Genomic DNA, 20,230 nt, shown 5'->3' on the forward strand with positions numbered 1-20,230 from the left:
TTATTATTTAGTAAAAATAATTATAAATTAAGATTAAGATAAAGTAAATAGTTTAATTAAGATTAAAAAAAATTAAATTTTAAATTTTAAAATATTATTAAAGTGTATAATTAATTTTCCAAAAAAGGAAAGGACAAATTATGTGGGACGGACGAAAATAAAAAATAAAAACAAATTATGTGAGACGGAGGTAGTATTAACATATACAGTACTGTTTGTAATAATATAATGTGTTGTCTAATAGTGAGTAGCCTCCGCCAATATGCATTGTTATCATAATCTAACTCTCCTTAGTTGTGTCTATAATGAACTAACTCCACATAAATTTTGAATATATTACTTTGTTGATGTATATATATAGATATATATATATATATTCGATACTTTGAGTAGTCAGTCTCGTTGGTACCTCCAATTTTTAAATCCTTTAGCTTTCTTTTGTCCAATATTCCTCTCTCTCTCTATATATGTTTCTCTCTCTTCTTATTCTCTCTCTCAAATTCGTAATATTAATTCACTATTGGCTATAAAAGGAGATCTTGTGTGTCAGAACTCTGAAACTGCAGTTTCAAAACAGGCACCCTTTATGTCAGAAACCAAATCTTCCTTCATTCTCTCTCTCTCTCTACGTATCAAGAACTGCAAAACCCTAAAATTTGGAGCATCATTCATCACTGATCCATCAAATTAAATAAACCCTTCGATCAGCCTTTAATTATATTTCTATTCAATTAATTAATCCATGGAAAAGAGATCTGCAGGCACCATGAAGAAGAAGAAGAAGAACCCACACACAAACCCTAATTTCATCAAAATTAGATTTGCAATCAAATTCCTCCGAGCAATCAACAGATTGAACACCACCAACACATCGAGATCCGTCGACAAGTACAGAAGATATCATACCATCAGAGCTGCCGCCTGCGCATCCATGGCGTCGGCAGTGGGACCGACGAGAGCCTGGAGCCGGGCCCTTCTCAGAACCCGCAGTCCCCACCGATTCCTGGCCAATAGCAGAAAAATAGTGGCCGTCGCCGGCGGCGGAAACCCCAGGGAAAACCATCTCCGGCGACTCGTCCCCGGCGGCGACGCCATGGATTCCTGCGGATTGCTGAAGGAAACCGTTCATTACATAAACTGCCTCAGAGCTCAGGTACAAGTTATGACTACGATTCTTCACCATTACTCTACCCCAAATAAATAAATAATTTCAATTTCTGAACAAAATTTCAATATCTCTGTGTCTGTGTATTTGTGTGAAGAAGAAAGAATAAAAAAAAACAATGGGTGTCTTTACTAGCATTTGATTTTTGATTTTATATTTCAAACCTTTTCTTTTTTTTCACCTAAAAATATAAAATTAAAGACTTATTTTATTTTATTTTATTATACTCCTTCTAATCTCAGTGGAAGAACAACGTTTGTTTTTTCAAATAAATTTTTTATATTGGATTGTAGTAAAAAAGACAAAAATATCTATATTAGTACAGTGTAATATAAAAGTAATTACATTTGTGTAATATATTATAAGTTGAAAGTGTATTTATTATGTTAGATAGCTGGTACAATTAACCCTGTTTTGGGACGGACGGAAATAAATAATGGTAACATTTCAATGTGCGGATGGAGTACTAAAATCTAGTTTTATATTTAAAATATCACATCAATACATATTCAAAATAATTGTTTCAATTCAAAATTTTACTATTTAAAACTAAAATCCAAAACCGAAAATCTTAAAAGTAAACAAACCCACTGTGTTTTGGTTCCCCAAATTGATCAAACCTTTTGATTTATGTATAATGCCCTTAGTATTTGTGTAAAGAATAAATAAATTGTCTTGCAGGTTATATATGTATGCCTTTTCTTGGCGTAGAAAACTACAAATCATAGAGGGAATAATTGCTTTGTCCGATCAAAAAAATAATTAAGATTTTGTTTGATTTTAATTTGAAATTAAGATGGTGATTTGAATTATTATTTAAATATTATTTTGAGGTGATAATTTATGAAAAAAATAATAATTTACTTTTATTGTAAATTTTGCAAATAAACGGTGAAATTTTTTATTTCAAATAATAAAAAAACAAGAACAAAAGCACCTTAAGTTACAATGATGTATATACATATATAGATGCGTGTTTGTTTGAAGAGATATATTTTTTTTTTATTTGATGTATAGAAAAATATGTAGATAATATAAAAATAATGAATATGTATAATGATATTTATTTTTTTTTTAGAAAAAGCATATGTAATAATAAATGTCTTTTGGTTTTTGTTGAATTTGTGGATTTTCCATTAATCAAACCAAAATTCAGAAAGTATATATTATTATTATTATTATTATTATATATATGAGTTTGGACTGGATTTGTTTCTTTAGTCAAAATTTTTCAAATTTTACTATTTGAATTATGTGTTTCTTGAAAAAAATATATTTTTTTCTCACACAACTATTGTGTTTCTTTTTGTTGAGTTTGAAAAAAATTAGTTTGAGTTTGATATTAATAATGTTTGATAAGATATTTTGTGAGAGAAAAAAATGTATATTTTTTTTTTTGGAAACGTATAGTACAAATAGTAAAAAACTTGGGGTTTGGAGTTAAAGAAACAAACTCGTGTGTGTTGCTTTCTGCAAAAGCTTTCAAGCAATTTTCTTCATAGACCTGGTGTAAATATATTGGCAATTTCAAATATGAATAACGCAGATCATGCATGGTTATTCAGCTCTCTTCATGGGGTGTGTTTGTTTGGTGGATTCTTCCCAAATACATTATTCATCTCATTTTTTTCTCCTAAAAATATCAAATCAAACACCTAATTTTTATTTTTTATATTATACTAAAAATCAAGTTTACATTCAAAATATCACATCAACACCTATTTATATCACATTATACAACTATTCAAATTCAAAATTTTACTATTCAAATCCCAACTCAAAATTCAAACTCCAAACAAACACACTACAAACATCTAAACTAGCAATTTTTAATTATGTTTTTTCGAATGCTAATAACAAGGGCTCCAGTAATGCATATTAATCCCCGGCATCTTGCAGTTTTCCAAGGGTTTGCTTATATAAGATGATGATGATGACGATTATTATTATTATTATTATTATTATTATTATTATTATAATACAGGGTGTATTTATTTGGAATTTTATTTGTTGAATTTTAAAAAATTTATGGATTTATGTAAATTTTTTAAATTCTAAGAGTTTGTGAATTTTATTAATGAATTTAAATGAATTTTTATGAATTTGATTGGATTAGTAATGAATTTATATAAATTTGATAGGATTGTAGAATAATTTTTTCATTGATTTATATAACTTCATAAAATTTATACGAAACACATATGTAAGAAAAAAAAAAAAGACTATACAAATTATTAAATAAAATACAAAAAAATATTAGTTTTTATAAAAAAATACATTATTATTCATCATTATAATTATTTTCATCTTCATTCTCTTCATTTTTATTTCCATTATACTTCAGCCTCATTTGCCACATAATATTAGCAATATCCATTTACACGCATTAACTTCCGTTATTTGTTATCATTTACTCTAAGAAAAAATTTCTCACTTTCCATGTCGAGAGATGGAAAATCTTGATTTCAATATATAAATTTATTTTAATTTATATTTATTATTATTATTTACATATAAATAAAATTAAGGGCAGGATTTACGAGTTTTTTCAAAAAGTAATTGAAATTAAAAAAAAAAATTAGAAAGAAAAATTTAAAAATAAATTTAAATTAACAGTTCAACGAAGAAAATATAAATATCTAATTTACTTTCACCTGAATGACAATATAATGTATTTGATAATTGAAAATAGAGGATGACAGTAATACATATTTATTATGATAAAATAATAGTATTCTTCTAATATTATATATCTATATATAATATAAAACACATATTTATAAAAAAAATCATTGATAATAATTTTATAGTATATTTTAGTTTTAAATTATTAATTTTTATTAAAATATAATAATAATAATAATAATATTATTATTATAATACTATCACTTATATAATAATAATATTTTAAAAATCTATCAAAATTTCCGGGGAGATATTTTATACATATCATACAATTTTTTTCATAATTTTTCATTGAAATCCAATAAACTGTACAAACTTTCAAAGTTATAGATTATTGAATACCTTTAAATTTTAATTTTTTTTAGAAATTCTAAATTAAATACTTCTAAATTTTAAAAGACTTTTGCAAATCTAAATTGAATATTATCAAATTTTAAAAATACTTTTAAAAGTTTAAAATACACTAAGATTTTAAAAATCCACTAAAATCCTACATACTCTTGAATGAATACACTCATCTACATTTTTTTTTCTAAGTATATTATATATATTCATCTATTCCAAAATAATTGATCCATTTTTTTATTTTTTATCTTTTCCACTTTATTTGATACATTTTTATATTTGATAAAACTTAGTAACTAAAAAAATATTTAATGAATATAAATTAATTTAATTAAATCTATAATATATAACATCATATATCATGTGACCACTCAATATCTTTTATTTCTATCTCTCTCAATAAACGAATATTTTTATCACTATTTAAAACTCTCTTTTAGAAAAAATTCATTTATGTTCATTATAAATAAATAATATTTTTTATTTATTTGTATTATATAAAATTTTATTTTCTACAAAGTGATATTCATATTACATATTTTATTGAGATATAATTTTTAAAATATTTAAATACATATTCTAGATTTTTTAAAATTATATATATTAAACTTATTTTAAAACTATAAATAATACCACTCACATAAAAATAAAAAATAATATTATAATTCTTTATTATCAACTAATTATACTTTATCATCTTAAATATTGTACCTCAAATCAAAGGTGTTAATTGCCATCATCTTAAATATTGTACCTCAAATCAAAGGTGTTAATTGCCCCGAGACGGAGAGAGTACATAATATTCACTTACTATTTACCTAAACAAGGAGGGAAAAAAAAAAAACTCCAAGTAAACAAATATTTGTTTTACTGTGTTTCTATTGTGTTTTAGTTTGTAATATTTTTTATTTGGATATAAAAAAATATTATTAAATTATTATTATTTTATTGATAAAGTATATATTATATGTTTTGTGTGAGGATATATTTTTTATAATATTAACTAAAAAATGTCTCAAAAATATTTTATTAGAATAACACGTATGTTTAGTTCATTATATCACCAATATAAGAGGTGAATTTTGCCCGATTAACATAGTATACAATAAGAAATAGACAACATAAGTATATTGTATACAATTTAAAGTATTTATAACAAATATACACTATTAGATGTTAGAAATTTTGGAGAAAAATAGTGAAATTATCTTATTGATCATCAAAATAAGGGGCTTATATATAGACAATACAAAACAGACTCAATAGACTCAAATCTAAATAATATAATATATAGGTAAGACCAAATCTAAATATAAATATACTAAATCTAAAATCGAATATTTAAAATATCTCAATACCCCCCCTAAAACTCAAATGGGTGCTGTAGAAACCAAATTGAGTTTGTGCAAGAGCGATCGGAAACGGCTGAGAAGAAGAGATTTGGTGAAGATATATGTTGTCTGATCTGCGGAGGAGACCGAAACGAGATGGACACAAGCACTGACGACATGCTGTCGAATGAAGTGACAGTCAAGCTCAATATTCTTGGTGCGTTCGTGAAAGGTATCATTGTGGGCCATCTTCATAGCACTCTGACTATCACGGTGAAGAGCCGTAGAATATGACTGAGGAACACCAAGATCAGTGAGTAATCGATGAAGCCATAGAAGTTCTGACGTAAAGTCAGTAAGGGCGCGATACTCGGACTCGGCACTCGATCGAGAAACTAAAGTCTGCTTCTTGTTGCGCCAAAAGATGAGAAAATTACCCAAGAAGAAGCAGAAACCAGCGGTTGAACGACGATCAGTAGGATCACCAGCCCAATCAGCATCAGAGTAACCGCTGAGAGTCAAAGACAAGTGAGAGGAAAAGTGTAAACCATGCAGGACAGTACCTTTCACATAACGAACAATATGTAAGACGGCAGAGTGGTGAAAGGTCCTTGGACCGACCATGAACTAACTCACAATATGAATTGCATGAGCGATATCTGGTCGAGTGATAGTCAAGTAGATTAAGCTCCCAACAAGTTGACAATAGAGGGTAGGGTCATCAAGAAGAAAACCATCATGAGGATTAAGTCAAACTTCATAGGCAAGTGGTGTAGAGGCTACCTGACAGTCTGTGAGACCAGCTCGAGCAAAGAGATCGGAGGCATACTTAGCCTGAAAGAGAAAGACCATAGGGAGAATCAGAGACTTCAAGCCCCAAGAAGTAACGAAGGGAGCCCAAGCTCTTCATCTCAAACTTTTGGCTAAGATATGTTTGTAGATCAGAAATACCAGATGCATCATCTCCCATGACAAACATATCATCAACACAAAGCAAGAGTATAATTATCCTAGATGGAGAACGACGAAGAAATAGGCCAGAGTCGTAAGCGCATGTGGTAAAACCAAACTCCAATAGTGCAATACTAAATGTGCCATACCAAGCCTGAGGGTCCTGCTTCAACCCATATAAAGCGCGACGTAAGCGACAAACCTTTCCAAAGGACGATAAACCTGGAGCGAAAGTCATATAAACTTCTTCAAAAGGTGAGCCATGTAAGAATGCATTATTGACATCTAACTGAAGAAGAGATCATTGACAAGCAGCAAAAACTGAAAGAAGACAATGAACAGTAGTGAGACGGGCAACCAGAGCAAAAGTCTCCTCATAGTCAACTCCATACTATTGGGAATAACCTTTGGCCATCAGATCAGCCTTGTAGCACTCAATGGAACCATCAGAATTAGTCTTGATTTTGAAAACCAACCTGCACCCAATAGGTGTCTTGCTAGAAGTCAAATCCACTAAATCCCAAGTGTGAGTTTTTGCCAGAGCCTACAATTCCTGAGTCATAGCTTGTTGTCATAATGGATCAGCACTCGGCTAACGAAATGACCTAGACTCATGATGAGATAATATGGTAGAGTAACAATGATAATCACGCAAGTAAGGAGGTGAGTGACTTACTCTATATGATCGACGATGTATGATAGGTCCAGGGTCTGCAGACGGATCAACATTTGGAGACAAGGTCGGAAGTGGATCAGAAGCCTCAACTGGAGGTGGATCAGAAGCCTCAACTGGAACAGAATCCGAAGGCGGTGATGAAGCCATAGGATCAGGATCATGACATAAGGGAGGACATGCCGACAGGAAGGAAGGTGAACCGGGAATAGATGAGACATGAAATTTAGACAGGGTGGAAAACATGACACTCTCCCAAAAGATAACATGACAATATATACACAACCATTTAGAAACCGGATCCCAAAGCATATAACCTTTATGCTCTGACCCATAACCAAGACGACAACATATACGCGCACGAGGTTCCAATTTGAAACGTTCATGCGGAGGGATAACGACAAAACTGACACAACCAAAGGGACGAAGGATAATATAATCGGGTGGCTGGCCATATAGATGCTCGAAAGGGGTGCTACTATGGAGAACAAATGATGGAATACGATTTATGGTATAGATAGCAGTGAGGGTGGTTTCTCTCCAGAACCTATCAGGACAAGAGATATATAAAAAGGATGCACGAACAATATCTAGAATATGACAATGTTTGTGCTCAGCGCGACCATTCTGTTGAGAGGTGTATAGACATGAACGTTGAATCAGTGTATCTTGAGCAGAGAGAAAATTGAGTTTGAACCATTTGAGCAAATTGAATGTATGTTTGAGGTAATTCTGAACGGTGTTTCAAAAAATATATCCATGTAAAAAATAGGAGTAATCATCTATGAAGATGACATAATAATGACACCCACCTACAGAGGAACAGGGGAAGGACCCCAAATATCATAATGAACTAAGAAAAATGGTTTACTTGCGACCGACATATTTTTTTAAAAAAATAAGGCTGGTTGTTTTCCCATATGACAATGTAAGTAATCAAATTACTCAAAACGAGTAGGACCTAAATGACCCTTACTAACGAGAGACTAAATTTTAGAGAAAGACGCATGACCAATACGAAGTTGCCATTGAAGACTGGGGGAAGAAAATGTATTAAGAGGGGTATGAGTAGCGGCAGCAAAGAAATTATTTGGAGAAAGTTTTGAAGATTGTACCTCAAATAGTTGACTCACTTTTCGACATGTCCCAAGAATTTGACCCGTACGTGGATCCTAAACCTGCACGCCAGAAGAAGAAAAGGTAACAGTAAGTCCTTGCTCAACTAGTTGGCCAATTGATACAAGATTTAAAGTTAATTGAGAAATGCAGTAAGTATCAGAAAGAGATATACATGGTAGAGATACAGATCCTGAATGAGTGATATCCATGCGACTCACATTAGCAATATGTATAGGCAATGAAGAAGACACATAATGCGCATCATTCAAGAAGCCAAGTGTAGGTGTCATATGATGGCAACAACCAGAATCAAAATACCACTAATTTTTCATACCAGAAGAGGAATTGGAAACAAGAACCTAATGCAAGAGAGTCACGTGATTTTGGATTGAGGAAGCCATGAAAAATCAACTCCGATGAAAAAACCAATCACGCTGGTATAAATCACGAAATCAAGAAACCAAATCGAACAATCTAACCGGTAACTGTCGCAAAATAAAATCAACTCCGATGACAAAACCAACCACACAGGGAACCAAAACAGAAAGCTGCGGCCGAAAAACAATGGAGAAAAAGGGCGGACACGCCGCCACACACGGCCGAGGACAACAGCGACGGAAGTATTTTCCGCCACTATTTGCATCGGAGGCGCGTGTAGGCCCCACGCACCGCCGTTGGCTGAGATTTTTCGGTGGCATGGTCGCCGGACATGGCTGTTCCAATGGTATGGGCGGTGTCGACCAGAGAACGGCGATGGACGGCGGACAATGGCTAGGGTTTTGATTTTGGAAAATCTAGCTCTGATACCATGTGAGAAATTTTGGGAGAACATAGTGAAATTGTATTATTGATTATTAAAATAAGGGGCTTATATATAAGTAATACAAAATAGACTCGATAGACTCAAATCTAAGTAATATAATCTATAGATAAGACCAAATCTAAATATAAATCTACTAAATCTAAAATTGAATATTTAAAATATCTTAACATTTTTTAAAATCATAAGAATACGTACATATTTATAGTGATATACAAATCGTCTAAATAAGACAAGAATCCTACGAATCTCTTAAATAAGACAACTACCATAAATATAATGTATTGCTTCTTAATATATTTTAACACCCCTCCCCAAACTCAATATATGATTGAACAAACTTGAGTTTGTCAAAAGTGACCGAAAAAGATATAGCCGAGATCTTCCACGAACAAACTTGAAGTTGCCATTGACAAAAAGTGGTGTAGTCATCCATTCAATCATAGTCATAATCAGAATTCAACACCGTTAGAGTTGGAAACATGACTCACTCGTTCACAATGGAACTAGAGTCGGAAACAAGACTCGCTCGCTCATAACAGAGTTAGAGACGGAAACAAAACTCATTCACTCTCAATAGAGTTAAAGTAAAAAAATGAACTCTCAACGGCGTCAAAGTTGAAAGTAGAACTCTGTTAGTGAAGATCGAAATAGTAGAGACGGAGACGACATGAAAATGACAGTATGATCGTTGATAGAAGTAAATACATCAATAAATATAAAAATATATATGGGATATAACGGGTCATGGATGTACCCAGAGAGAATTTAGCTATGATACCATGTTAGAAATTTTTGGGGAAAATAGTGAAATGGTCTTATTGATTATCAAAATAAGGGGCCTATATATGACAATACAAAACAGACTCGATAGACTCAAATCTAAGTAATATAATCTATAGATAAGACCAAATCTAAATATAAATCTACTAAATCTAAAATTATATATTTAAAATATCTCAACACTAGAAAAAAGTTAAATTGATGCAGAAGAAACCACGCCAAAGCCGATAATATAATAGCTAAATGACGCGGTATGTATCACGGCCTCCATCTGTTACGAAATCATGGCTCCTATTTCTTAGAACCGGCTATCCAGTCCAAAATAGAAGCTTGTTGGCGCTACTTTTAGTGAAATATATATATAAATATAAAATCTAGGCACCGAAAATGGGGCCACAACCTGTGAAAAAAATTAGAAAAAACTTTGAGGCACCGAAATTGACGCTAAAGAAGAAAAATCAAATATACATTGGCACCAAGAAAATAAATAAAATATAACATTTGGCGCCAAAATCTGAGACACCAACATAATAAAAAATTAAAATATTTTTTCCACCAAAGTTGATGCCATACAATAATAAAATATAAGACTATGCATGATAAACTTAACATTTTCTATCAAAAGTGCTGCCCTTATTACCTGGGAAGGCATCAAACTATTGCATAAGGACTACCCCTAGTCTACATTTTCTGTCTAATTGTGTCCAAAGGGAAACACAAAACTGTGGCAACAATGGCAGATATCAGAGCTATTACCAGGGATGTTTCCGTCCTCTTCTGGTATTTCTCTGAGAGCCTTCTTCACTCTGATATTTAGACCACATTCAAACACTACAAAAAAATAGTATATTTATAACAAAATTCTGTCCATAACGTTTATGTAGCTAACGTAAGTTCATCCATAATTTCGTCTCTAATGTCATCAATAACGAAAAAAGTGGATTTAGGGAAGAAAAAACCACGTTACAAAAATGATATTTTCTTGTAGTGAAACATACAAAAATTCCCTGCAATATAAGGTGCAATCCCAATAAGAGAAAGCCCTAGACCATTATAAAATTATATGAATCATTCTTCTTTCAATATGTTCAACACAACCTGCAATAGGAAAAGATTTGCCACTGATTCCATCTTACGAACACTTTCTTGGTAAATAATAAGATCAAATTTCTTACCTGTGACATTGTTTTATATCCAGGTTCAACAAGTAACTTCAACTTGAGGACATCTAATTGGTAGGTAACTTGGGTAGTTACACGCTAGTGGTATACTTCACATTGGAAAGCAACCATTTTAGGAAGCTCACAATACATATAGAATTGGAAAAACACACAAAACCTTGGCTATGCCATTTTAGGATAATTTTTGGAAAACATTCACTATAATGCTTTCATAAATGTTAAAATATGGTACTTAAATGTGTTATACTAGGCCTACAAGAAAATGTTGAATAGTACATAAAAAAAAAAAAAGATTATATAATCAAGAATGATGCATTGATTCACCTCAACGAAACCTATCCCCTACTTTACACCTTCTTGTTATAAGCACCTTGATACCAACAATTACTAACAAAATGAGATCTCCCTCAGGTAGCTTCTAGTTTTCTAGTTCCTCGTCACTGGTTAGAACTTTCTCCACTTCACAAATCCTATAAGCAATAGCAATACATTACACACTTCCAACAACCATGTCTTCAATTGGTTTTAGCAGGACCGTCTTGGACTTTTTCACGGTCCTAAGCAAAAATTAAATTATGGGCACTATAAATATACAATAAATGTATATTTCAAAATAATGTCACCAACAAATATAACAATAAATTTCAAAAAAGTAAAAATTATTTTAATTATATATTCAAAAAACGGTCATACGTACAAAATTTATCATCAGTTAAAAATAAACAATATTTTGACTATTATAAAAACAATGATCCAATAATAATAATAACACTAAAATAAAATAATTATAATTATGAACTATAAATGCCATTCATTAAAAAAATTTTTGGATGGACGGACGACGATTAGATTTGAGATTTTCGTAAAATTTCTTTATATGTATTGTATATACAATTATATATATGGTAAAATTGTTCATAACTCCCCCGTGGTTTCAAAATTCAGCTAAAATCTCCTTGTACTTTCAAAATTGCATAGCACTCTCTTATACTTTAAAAAACGTTGCATAAAATCCCACTGCTATGAAACTTCCCTTGTGTGATAAGAAAAGGATTTTCCATCTATATATTTTGCATGGTGGGGGATTTTATACAATATTTTTTAAAGTATAAGGGAATATCATGCAACTTTTAAAGTAAAAGTGAATATTTATACTGAGTTTCGAAATCACAGAGGGGTTTCATGCAACATTTGTTAAAGTATAAGGGGGCGCCACATAATTTTTAAAGTAAAGGGGGAATTTACACCGAGTTTCGAAACCACAAAGTAGTTATGAGCAATTTTTCCTATATATGTTAATGTATATATAAATGTACATATTCCACAAATTATAAGAAAATTTTTCGACAAAACAATTTCATTTTTCATGCAATGTGTAAATATATAGATAAAAATATAAAAATTGTAATTGTATATATAAATGTATAGATAAGTGTTGTTTAAAAATATTAGTCAATTATAAATGTATATATATGTATATGTAAATAAATATATATTCGTAAAATTTTTTTATAAGTATTGTATTATATATATTAATGTAAATATAAATGTATATATATGTTGTAACCGCTTTGAAAATATGGCATGTGAAAGATTGTGCCTAGAATAGAAGAAGTTGTATCTACACAAGCTCAAAATTGTACCTAGATAAGTACCAGGTTGCACTTGGCCTTTCTAGGCATCTATCTGTACTAGAGGAAACTAATGCTTCGATATCAAATTCAATATTTTAAAATTTTTCCACTGTATTCGGATGCAACTGTACGTATACTTCAACAAGATGCACTTATCCTACAAATAATAAAAAAAGTTCCCGACAATACAATGTCATTTTTCATTCCAAGCGTAAATATATATGTAAATGTAAATGTTGTAATTGTATATATAGGTGTTGTTTATAAATATTAGGCAAGTATAAATGTAAATGCAAATGTATATGTAAATAAATATTTATTGGTAAAAGTTATTTATAAGTATTGTATATACAATTATATATATTAATATATACATAATTACATATATGTTGTAACCACCTCGAATAAATGATACGTGAAATATTGTGCCTACAATAGAAGAAAATTGTACCTACACAATGTCAAAATTGTACTTTCATAGGAATCAAGATGTACTTAGCGCTCGCTAGATTTGTACATGTACTATAAGAAACTTGTACTTCGAGATCAAAGTTGAAATTTTTGGGTTTTTTTATCGTATTTAAATACAATTGTACGTATACTTTAATAAGGATCATATATCCCACAAATTATAAGAAAAATCCATGGCAAAACAACGTCTTTTTTCATGCCAAATGCGTCTTCACAATCCAAAAAATCCCTTATGTTGCAACCTGTCCCATGGGACACGAGAAGAAACTATATTCAACATCTACTATTGATCGAGTGCGAGAAGGCGGTGTAACTACCTTGAAAAAATAATACGTGGAATGTTATACCTACAATAGAAGAAAGTTGTACTTACACAAACTCAAAGTTGTATCCATATAGAAAATCACATTATACTTGGCTCCTCCTAATCACGTACATGTACTAGAAGAAACATGTACTTCAATATCAAAACTAATATTTTTGGGTTTTATTGTATTCAAATGAAACCATAAATATATTTCAATAAGGAGCACATACTCCGGAAATTTTAAGAATTATTCCCGATAATACAACGTCCTTTTTTTGTCAAGTGCGCCTACACAATCTCAAAACCCACTTCCATCGTCACCTTTCATATGGAACACGAAAAAAAATACTTTGAACATATAGTATTGGTCGAACATGATAAGACAGTGAAATCTCTTAAAAAAATGGCATGCGGAAGGTTGTACCTACGATAGAAGACAGTTGTACCTACACAAGTGCAAAGTTCTACATAGGCATCAACATGTAATTGGTTGTTCCTAAAAAATAGGTATGCGTCAATAGCAGTTGTACCTACCTGTCTTTGGCAGAAACACAACATGTTTCCGCAAAAAAAAAAAAAGTATTTTCTTGGTTAATATCTGCTGTTTTTAGCGGAAACATATTGTGTTTCCTCTTAACATAGTAAATTTTAAGAGTGGATATTTGTGACTTTTTAACTTATAACATCATATTTTTTTAAGAGGTAATATCATAGTTGTTACTAGATTCGGTGACAAATTTAGATCTAATAATTAATCAACGAGAACAAAATATTTACAAGATATACAATGATAAACACTATACCACCAATGCACCAAACTTACCCCTACTAACAAGACTTGGAAGCACTCAGAATTGCAATGATTGCCCTATAATCATTAACTATTTATTCTATTTTCCTTCGATTACAATCTTCTTTCTCCATAGAAGTCCTACAAATAAAAGACAATATGTATTAAACAAATTGAAATTTTTTAACATAAAAAAAAACCTAATCTATTCTATTTAACAAACACACAAAATTATTATCAATGCAGAAAAATACAATCGAGATAAAGAAAACAAACAAACACATTTTGATAACATTTTGAATATATTCAACATAAATAATCAAATCAAACAACTATATGAATAAATAAAAATAAATAGAATACAGTAAAAATAAATAAATAATACTACAAAATAAAATTAAAATTAAAAAATAACATTAACTTAAAACACACATTTACTTTTGACAGTGATAAATTGTGGGCGGGGGTGGGTGGAGTAGGTGAATGGCGAAGACGGCGAGGTGGTGACGGCGACAACGGTTAGCGAAGACGGCGAGGTGGTGACGGCGACAACGGTTAGCGATGACAGCGGTGGTGGCTTCTGTTAAACAAACCCAGTCAGGGCACGAGAATTCGCGTATGTTGAAGATTTTGAATAGGTTATAATTTTGTAAATTAGTATTTTGTAGGAGGGTAAAAATAGAACTTTGAAGTTAAAAGAAATATAATTATCTGAAGACGGAGTTTTAGGAAAAAAAAATTAGATTGAGAAATTTTAAAGAAGTTTTTGATAATTTAGATATTTATCTTCAATTGACTGTAAATATAAGAGGTACTAAATTAAGTATTTTAACTATTTAAAAATAAATTAATCGACACTTATTTTAGCGGTTAAATTTTTTTTAAAAAAAATTAAAAGCAATAGACATCAAATTTAACGTTTCTATTTCAATTTCTTTAAATAAATAATCAATGGGGCACGAATTTCTGAGCCAAAAGAATACTTTATTAGTAATGAAATGGACTTTTGTTCCTTTGCTACCACGGCACCACTCCGCATAATCTTTCTCCGCCGATTCTATCTTTACCTTACAGTGATATGCTATGTTATAACATACCATGTAAGTATGTGTTGTATACTTTTATTATATACATATATGTTGATTGAGTTAAATAGTATTTGGCCTAATCAATAGGGGATCTGGGTGACTACATCCAACCAATATAACTATTGAAATTATACTTTTAAGTTAAAAAAAGGGTAAATTGCGTCGCTTACACCTGTGTTATCAAATATTTGCATAAAATCCCCTATGTTAGTTAAACCTTTTAAAAATCACTTGTGTTTTAAAATACATGCTTACGCTCCACTAAAACTAACAACGTTAAATAAAAATAAGAAATGACCGTTTTACCCTTTACAAACTTAAATTTTATTTGTGTATTATTTTTTTATTATGAAATTAAAACAAACTCGCCCAAATTCGATTCAATCTAGCTTGACCGATTAGGGCTCCGACAGAAATTCAACTTTGTTGTGCATACAGTTCTTTGTTCATCCGTCTCTGAAGGTAGCCATTTCCAGTCAATTCTCTTTGTCCGCTGACGACAGTTTCTGGTAAGAATCGATTAATACAATCCAACTTTGTTTTTGTTCGCGCAATTTGTTGTTTGTCACGAATGAAAGGGTTTTTGTTTTCATTTGGATTTGAGTACTTGTAGTCAAGAATTTCAATTTAACAATATTTCTAGGCCCCGTATTAGTTATGGATTATTATAGTTTCAAGAAAGTTGTGCGCAATTTGTTTTTATGTTTGGGACCCGTAAGTTCTTCTTGGGCTATGCGCTGATTATTTTAAAATGATAATTTTTTGCTTTAGTTCCACATGGGTTATGATTGTTATGTTTGTCCATGTGTTATGTCTTTTTCAGTATTGTATTGAAAGTTATTTTGTCTTTATTCGTGAATGTAGGGTTATCTACTACTTTATTGACATTTTTTCTTTTATAATTGTTGTGGGTCATGCAGATAGTGGATGACAAATTCTCTCGATGTCTATTTATGGGTGGATGGATATTTAATTTGGTATCCATTTGGTAAGTACGTGGAAGGTAGAAAGGTTAAGTTCGAAAATATCAACAAGGATATGTTTAATTATTGGACATTAGTTGATATGTATGTCAAGACTGGTGGGGTGGGAAGTAATTTAGAATTTTATTATTCTCTTCCGGGTGAAACATTGAAGAGTAACGTGTTGTACATCAGAAGCGATGTTGACATTATCAACCTTCTGCGAACATATAAGAATGAATCAGTGATACATATATTTGTGGAGGAATTGAGAGGGCCCTTTACGAGTTTGGATAAATCAGGCAGTGAAATTAGAAAGTCCAATGAAGTTTTACTTTTGCCTTGGAAAGACACAGAGGTTGTTGACGAGGGTAATGATGTAGGAGGGGGTAATGTAGAGAGAGAGGAGATATATCACTATAATGAAAAGACACAAGAACAACAAATGGCAAATGATGGGACTAGAGATGCAGTGTGGGAGAATTGGGAACGTGTAATGGTCTTTGGTAACTATAAGGATAATATGAGGGATATTGATAATGAGGTGGCTGAGGGAGTCTTGGAGGCCGATGAAGGTTGTGGTGTTGATAATTGTGGAACAGTTGGACTTACAGACGGTGTTACGGTTTCCGAAGGTGATGTAGTTGGTTCAGAAAGAGAGGACTTGGATGAGGGTGTGGCTGCTGGATTGAGTGGTGGGGGTGCCACTGATGCTGAAAGTGAAAATCCAAATACTTAATGGGATGGTACTGACTCGGATGACCCATCTTGGATGTATGATGGCTTTGACGGTCCTTTGGAAGATGATATTTTTGTTGAAAAACCAGACAATGAACGGGAAAGAATGAAAGAGTTAATGAAGGAATTGCGATTATTAAGAAATGAGAAAAAAAATAATGCAAAAAGAAAAGATCACCAAGAGTCTGTAAATGATGACATATTAGGAATAAAGAATAAGGAAGCTGAATGGTACAGTGATGTGGACTCAGAAAGAAAGGGGGATTTGGATGCACATGTGGTGTCTAATGAAGAAACCGAGGGGCCTCGTTATATCGAATGGGATGAAAACATGGATATGGGTACAAATGATCTCGACGTAGGGATGAAATTTCCAAATAGGGAGAAATTCAATGAAACTTTAAAGGACTGGGCTGTTAGAAAAGGGTGGGACTTGAAGTACCCTAAGAAAGAAAAGAATGTCGTGACTACTACTTGCAAAAAAGGTTGCGGATGGTTTATTCGGGCTTCTTCAATCATGAGAGGGACCACATTTCAGATAAAAACACTAAAAGGTAGACACACATGTGCACATATGACGACAAACTCACAAGCTGACTTTCGGTAACTATTTTAAATGTATTTGATAGTTACTTTTTATGTGTTTCTAGTGTTTTGATATGATATTTATGGTCTGATTTTTGGTTACGTTCTAACTTTTATAGTATGTTGTGATTTATGCTTATGATCTTATTTTTACAGTCTGATTTTTAAGGTTATGGTGTTATTTTTGTAGTCTGATCCATAGGGTGCTGATATTATTTGTATATGATTTCAACTTATTGTGTGGTATTAGAATTTTATGTTGTTCCATTAAATATTAATCCTGGGATCTTACTGTTATGATTTTAGTGCATGTTGTTTTGGTTTATTCCATCAGGTATCTAGGAAAAAGGATTAAGAATTACGTGAAAGATAATCCTGTGGAGTCTTTAGAATCTTTGCGAAGGAAAATCAGAAGAGATGTTGAAGTTGATGTAAGCACACACAAGGTGTACCGAGCAAAGCAACATGCGATAGAGATTTTAAAGGGTGATATGAAAGAGCAGTATAATAGACTCTATGACTACTGTGACACAGTTTGCAAACACAATCCTGGTACTTCAACTATTTTGAAAGTTGATCGAGAACTATCTCCGCCGGTGCTTCAGATGATGTATTTATGTTTGAAACCACTGTCAAATGGATTTCAAGTGGAGTGTAGGCCAATAATTGGACTTGATGGTTGTTTTTTAAAAGGACTATACAAGGGTCAGCTCTTAACAGCGATCGGAATGGATGGGAATAACAATATTTACACGATTGCTATGGCGTTTGTGGAGGTCGAAAAATTTGATACTTAGGATTGGTTCTTGAACTTTTTGTTTTGAGATATTGAAGATGCACATGATGGGCGGTGGTCTTTTTTATCTGATCGACATAAAGGTCTGATTGAGGCTGTAGCTACGCATGCACCGAATGCCGAGCATCGTTTCTGTGTGCGACATATGCACAATAACTTCAAAACGAAGTATAAGGTTCTGGAGTTGAAAAGGTTATTTTGGAAGGCTGCCTCGACTTACAATCTGAACGAGCACAAACGTACAATGAAAGAGATCTTGAAATGCAATCCAAAGGTGAATAAATCAAAGAATGCCTTTGAGTGGTTGGTTGATATTCCCGAGCATCAGTGGGCGAGAGCTTTTTTTCCTACAAGAACTAAGTGCGATGCATTAGTAAATAACATCAGCGAGTCTTTTAACCATTATATTATGTCTGCTCGTGATCTTCCAATAATCGAGATGTTTGAATGGATAAAAAGAAAATGCATGACACGAATTCAGGTAAAAAATGAAGGAATTGAAAAATTTGAGAGTTGTGTATGTCCGAATATTTTGAAAAAATTTGAGGTTCAAAGGAATGAGAGTAGAAATTGTTTCCCCAGTTGGGCAGGTGAGGACAAATTCGAGATAATGCACTGGCAAGCAAATCATGTTGTTCATTTGAAATCCAGAAGTTGCACATGTGGTATGTTTCAAATGGTTGGATACCCGTGTTGCTATGCAATTTCTGCTCTAGATATGCATAGGCAAGATCCGTTGGAGTTTGTGGATGCCTACTTCAGTAAGCAATTGTACAGCAACCTGTACAACCACATGATCAGCCTTGTACCAAGTATGCATGACTATGAAAAGTCTCAATTTGGTATTGTGGCTCCCCCTATTGTAAAAAAAAGAGCTTGAAGGCCCAAAAAAGTGCGCAGACATGATGCAAATGATATGAAAGATTCAACTAAAACTTCAAGAAAAGGCTTAACCCATACATGTGCTATATGCCTTCAACAAGGGCATAATAAAAGGAGCTGTAAGAATGCACCACACCCCAATTCAAGGTTTGATAAGGGAATAATTTAATTTTAGATTAATAGTACTAATACATTTACGTACTTTTGGTAATAATTGTAATTCTATGTAGACACAACCCGAAAATCCAACCAATAGTGGGGCCAATAATCCTATGCAAAGCAACATAGTAGTCGATGAAACTGTCGGGCTGGTGAGTATTGTAACTTTTAAGGCCAATAATCTAGTCTAGTGCAACTAATCAATTAATTTATCTTTGTAGGGCCAAAATGAGGATTGTAGAACTTCATTTTCTTCTTATCGTCGTCATACTGTGAATGGTGAGGTATGAAATAAATAATGTTTTATTATGCATTACAGTTTTTTATAAATATTTTTCTACCAGTTACATGAAGTTGAATAACATTTAGGGAGGTCGGGCAAAAAGACAGCGCATCAGTTCACAACATATGACTAATTTTTCCCAGACCATGGATCAGGTACTAAAAAATTCAATGCATAAATTATTTAAGTTGTGGAGTTTTCTATTGTTACAACACAATAATAGATAAATTTTGTGGCAGGTGGGGCATCAAAATAGCATACCCGATGTTCCTCAAACCGCCCGTACCGAAGTTGCAGCTGATGTATGTACTAATGTTGAGCCAAGTGTTGTGCAGGTCCATTGTTGATTTACACTAATAACGATTTTTGGTTTATTTTCCTACATAAATTTGTCTCATGTAGTTGAGCTTTCTAGGCGAAGCTATCAAAACAGCCACGAAAGTTAAACACCCCGAAAACAACTTCTCAAAGGCGAAGAAAGG

At 32.1% G+C, this 20,230-nt stretch overlaps 1 protein-coding gene across 5 annotated transcripts; it reads left to right on the forward strand.

Annotated features, from left to right (window-relative positions):
- The first annotated feature begins 417 nt into the window (after positions 1 to 417).
- On the forward strand, positions 418 to 19,749 carry LOC127253800 (transcription factor IBH1). 5 transcript variants are annotated; one of them, XM_051278570.1, is made up of 3 exons: positions 418 to 1,153; positions 15,782 to 15,852; positions 19,687 to 19,749. In XM_051278570.1, exons 1-3 carry the CDS (start codon positions 743 to 745, stop codon positions 19,739 to 19,741), a joined length of 537 nt encoding a protein of 178 aa, XP_051134527.1. In that variant the 5' UTR covers positions 418 to 742; the 3' UTR covers positions 19,742 to 19,749. The 5 variants fall into 5 exon arrangements, with proteins under 5 accessions (XP_051134527.1, XP_051134530.1, XP_051134528.1 ...); XM_051278573.1 differs by lacking the exons at positions 15,782 to 15,852; positions 19,687 to 19,749 and adding an exon at positions 11,071 to 13,512; XM_051278571.1 differs by lacking the exons at positions 15,782 to 15,852; positions 19,687 to 19,749 and adding an exon at positions 12,647 to 12,943.
- The last annotated feature ends 481 nt before the right edge of the window (positions 19,750 to 20,230 follow it).

This window comes from Andrographis paniculata, unplaced genomic scaffold (assembly GCF_009805555.1).
Source record: "Andrographis paniculata isolate CXL003 unplaced genomic scaffold, ASM980555v1 Contig51END, whole genome shotgun sequence".
In the NCBI taxonomy this organism is placed as follows: Eukaryota; Viridiplantae; Streptophyta; class Magnoliopsida; order Lamiales; family Acanthaceae; genus Andrographis; species Andrographis paniculata.

Coding starts and splice junctions, on each gene's coding strand:
- LOC127253800 (XM_051278569.1), top strand. CDS start 16,271: ATGACAAATTCTCTCGATGTCTATTTATGGGTGGATGGATATTTAATT.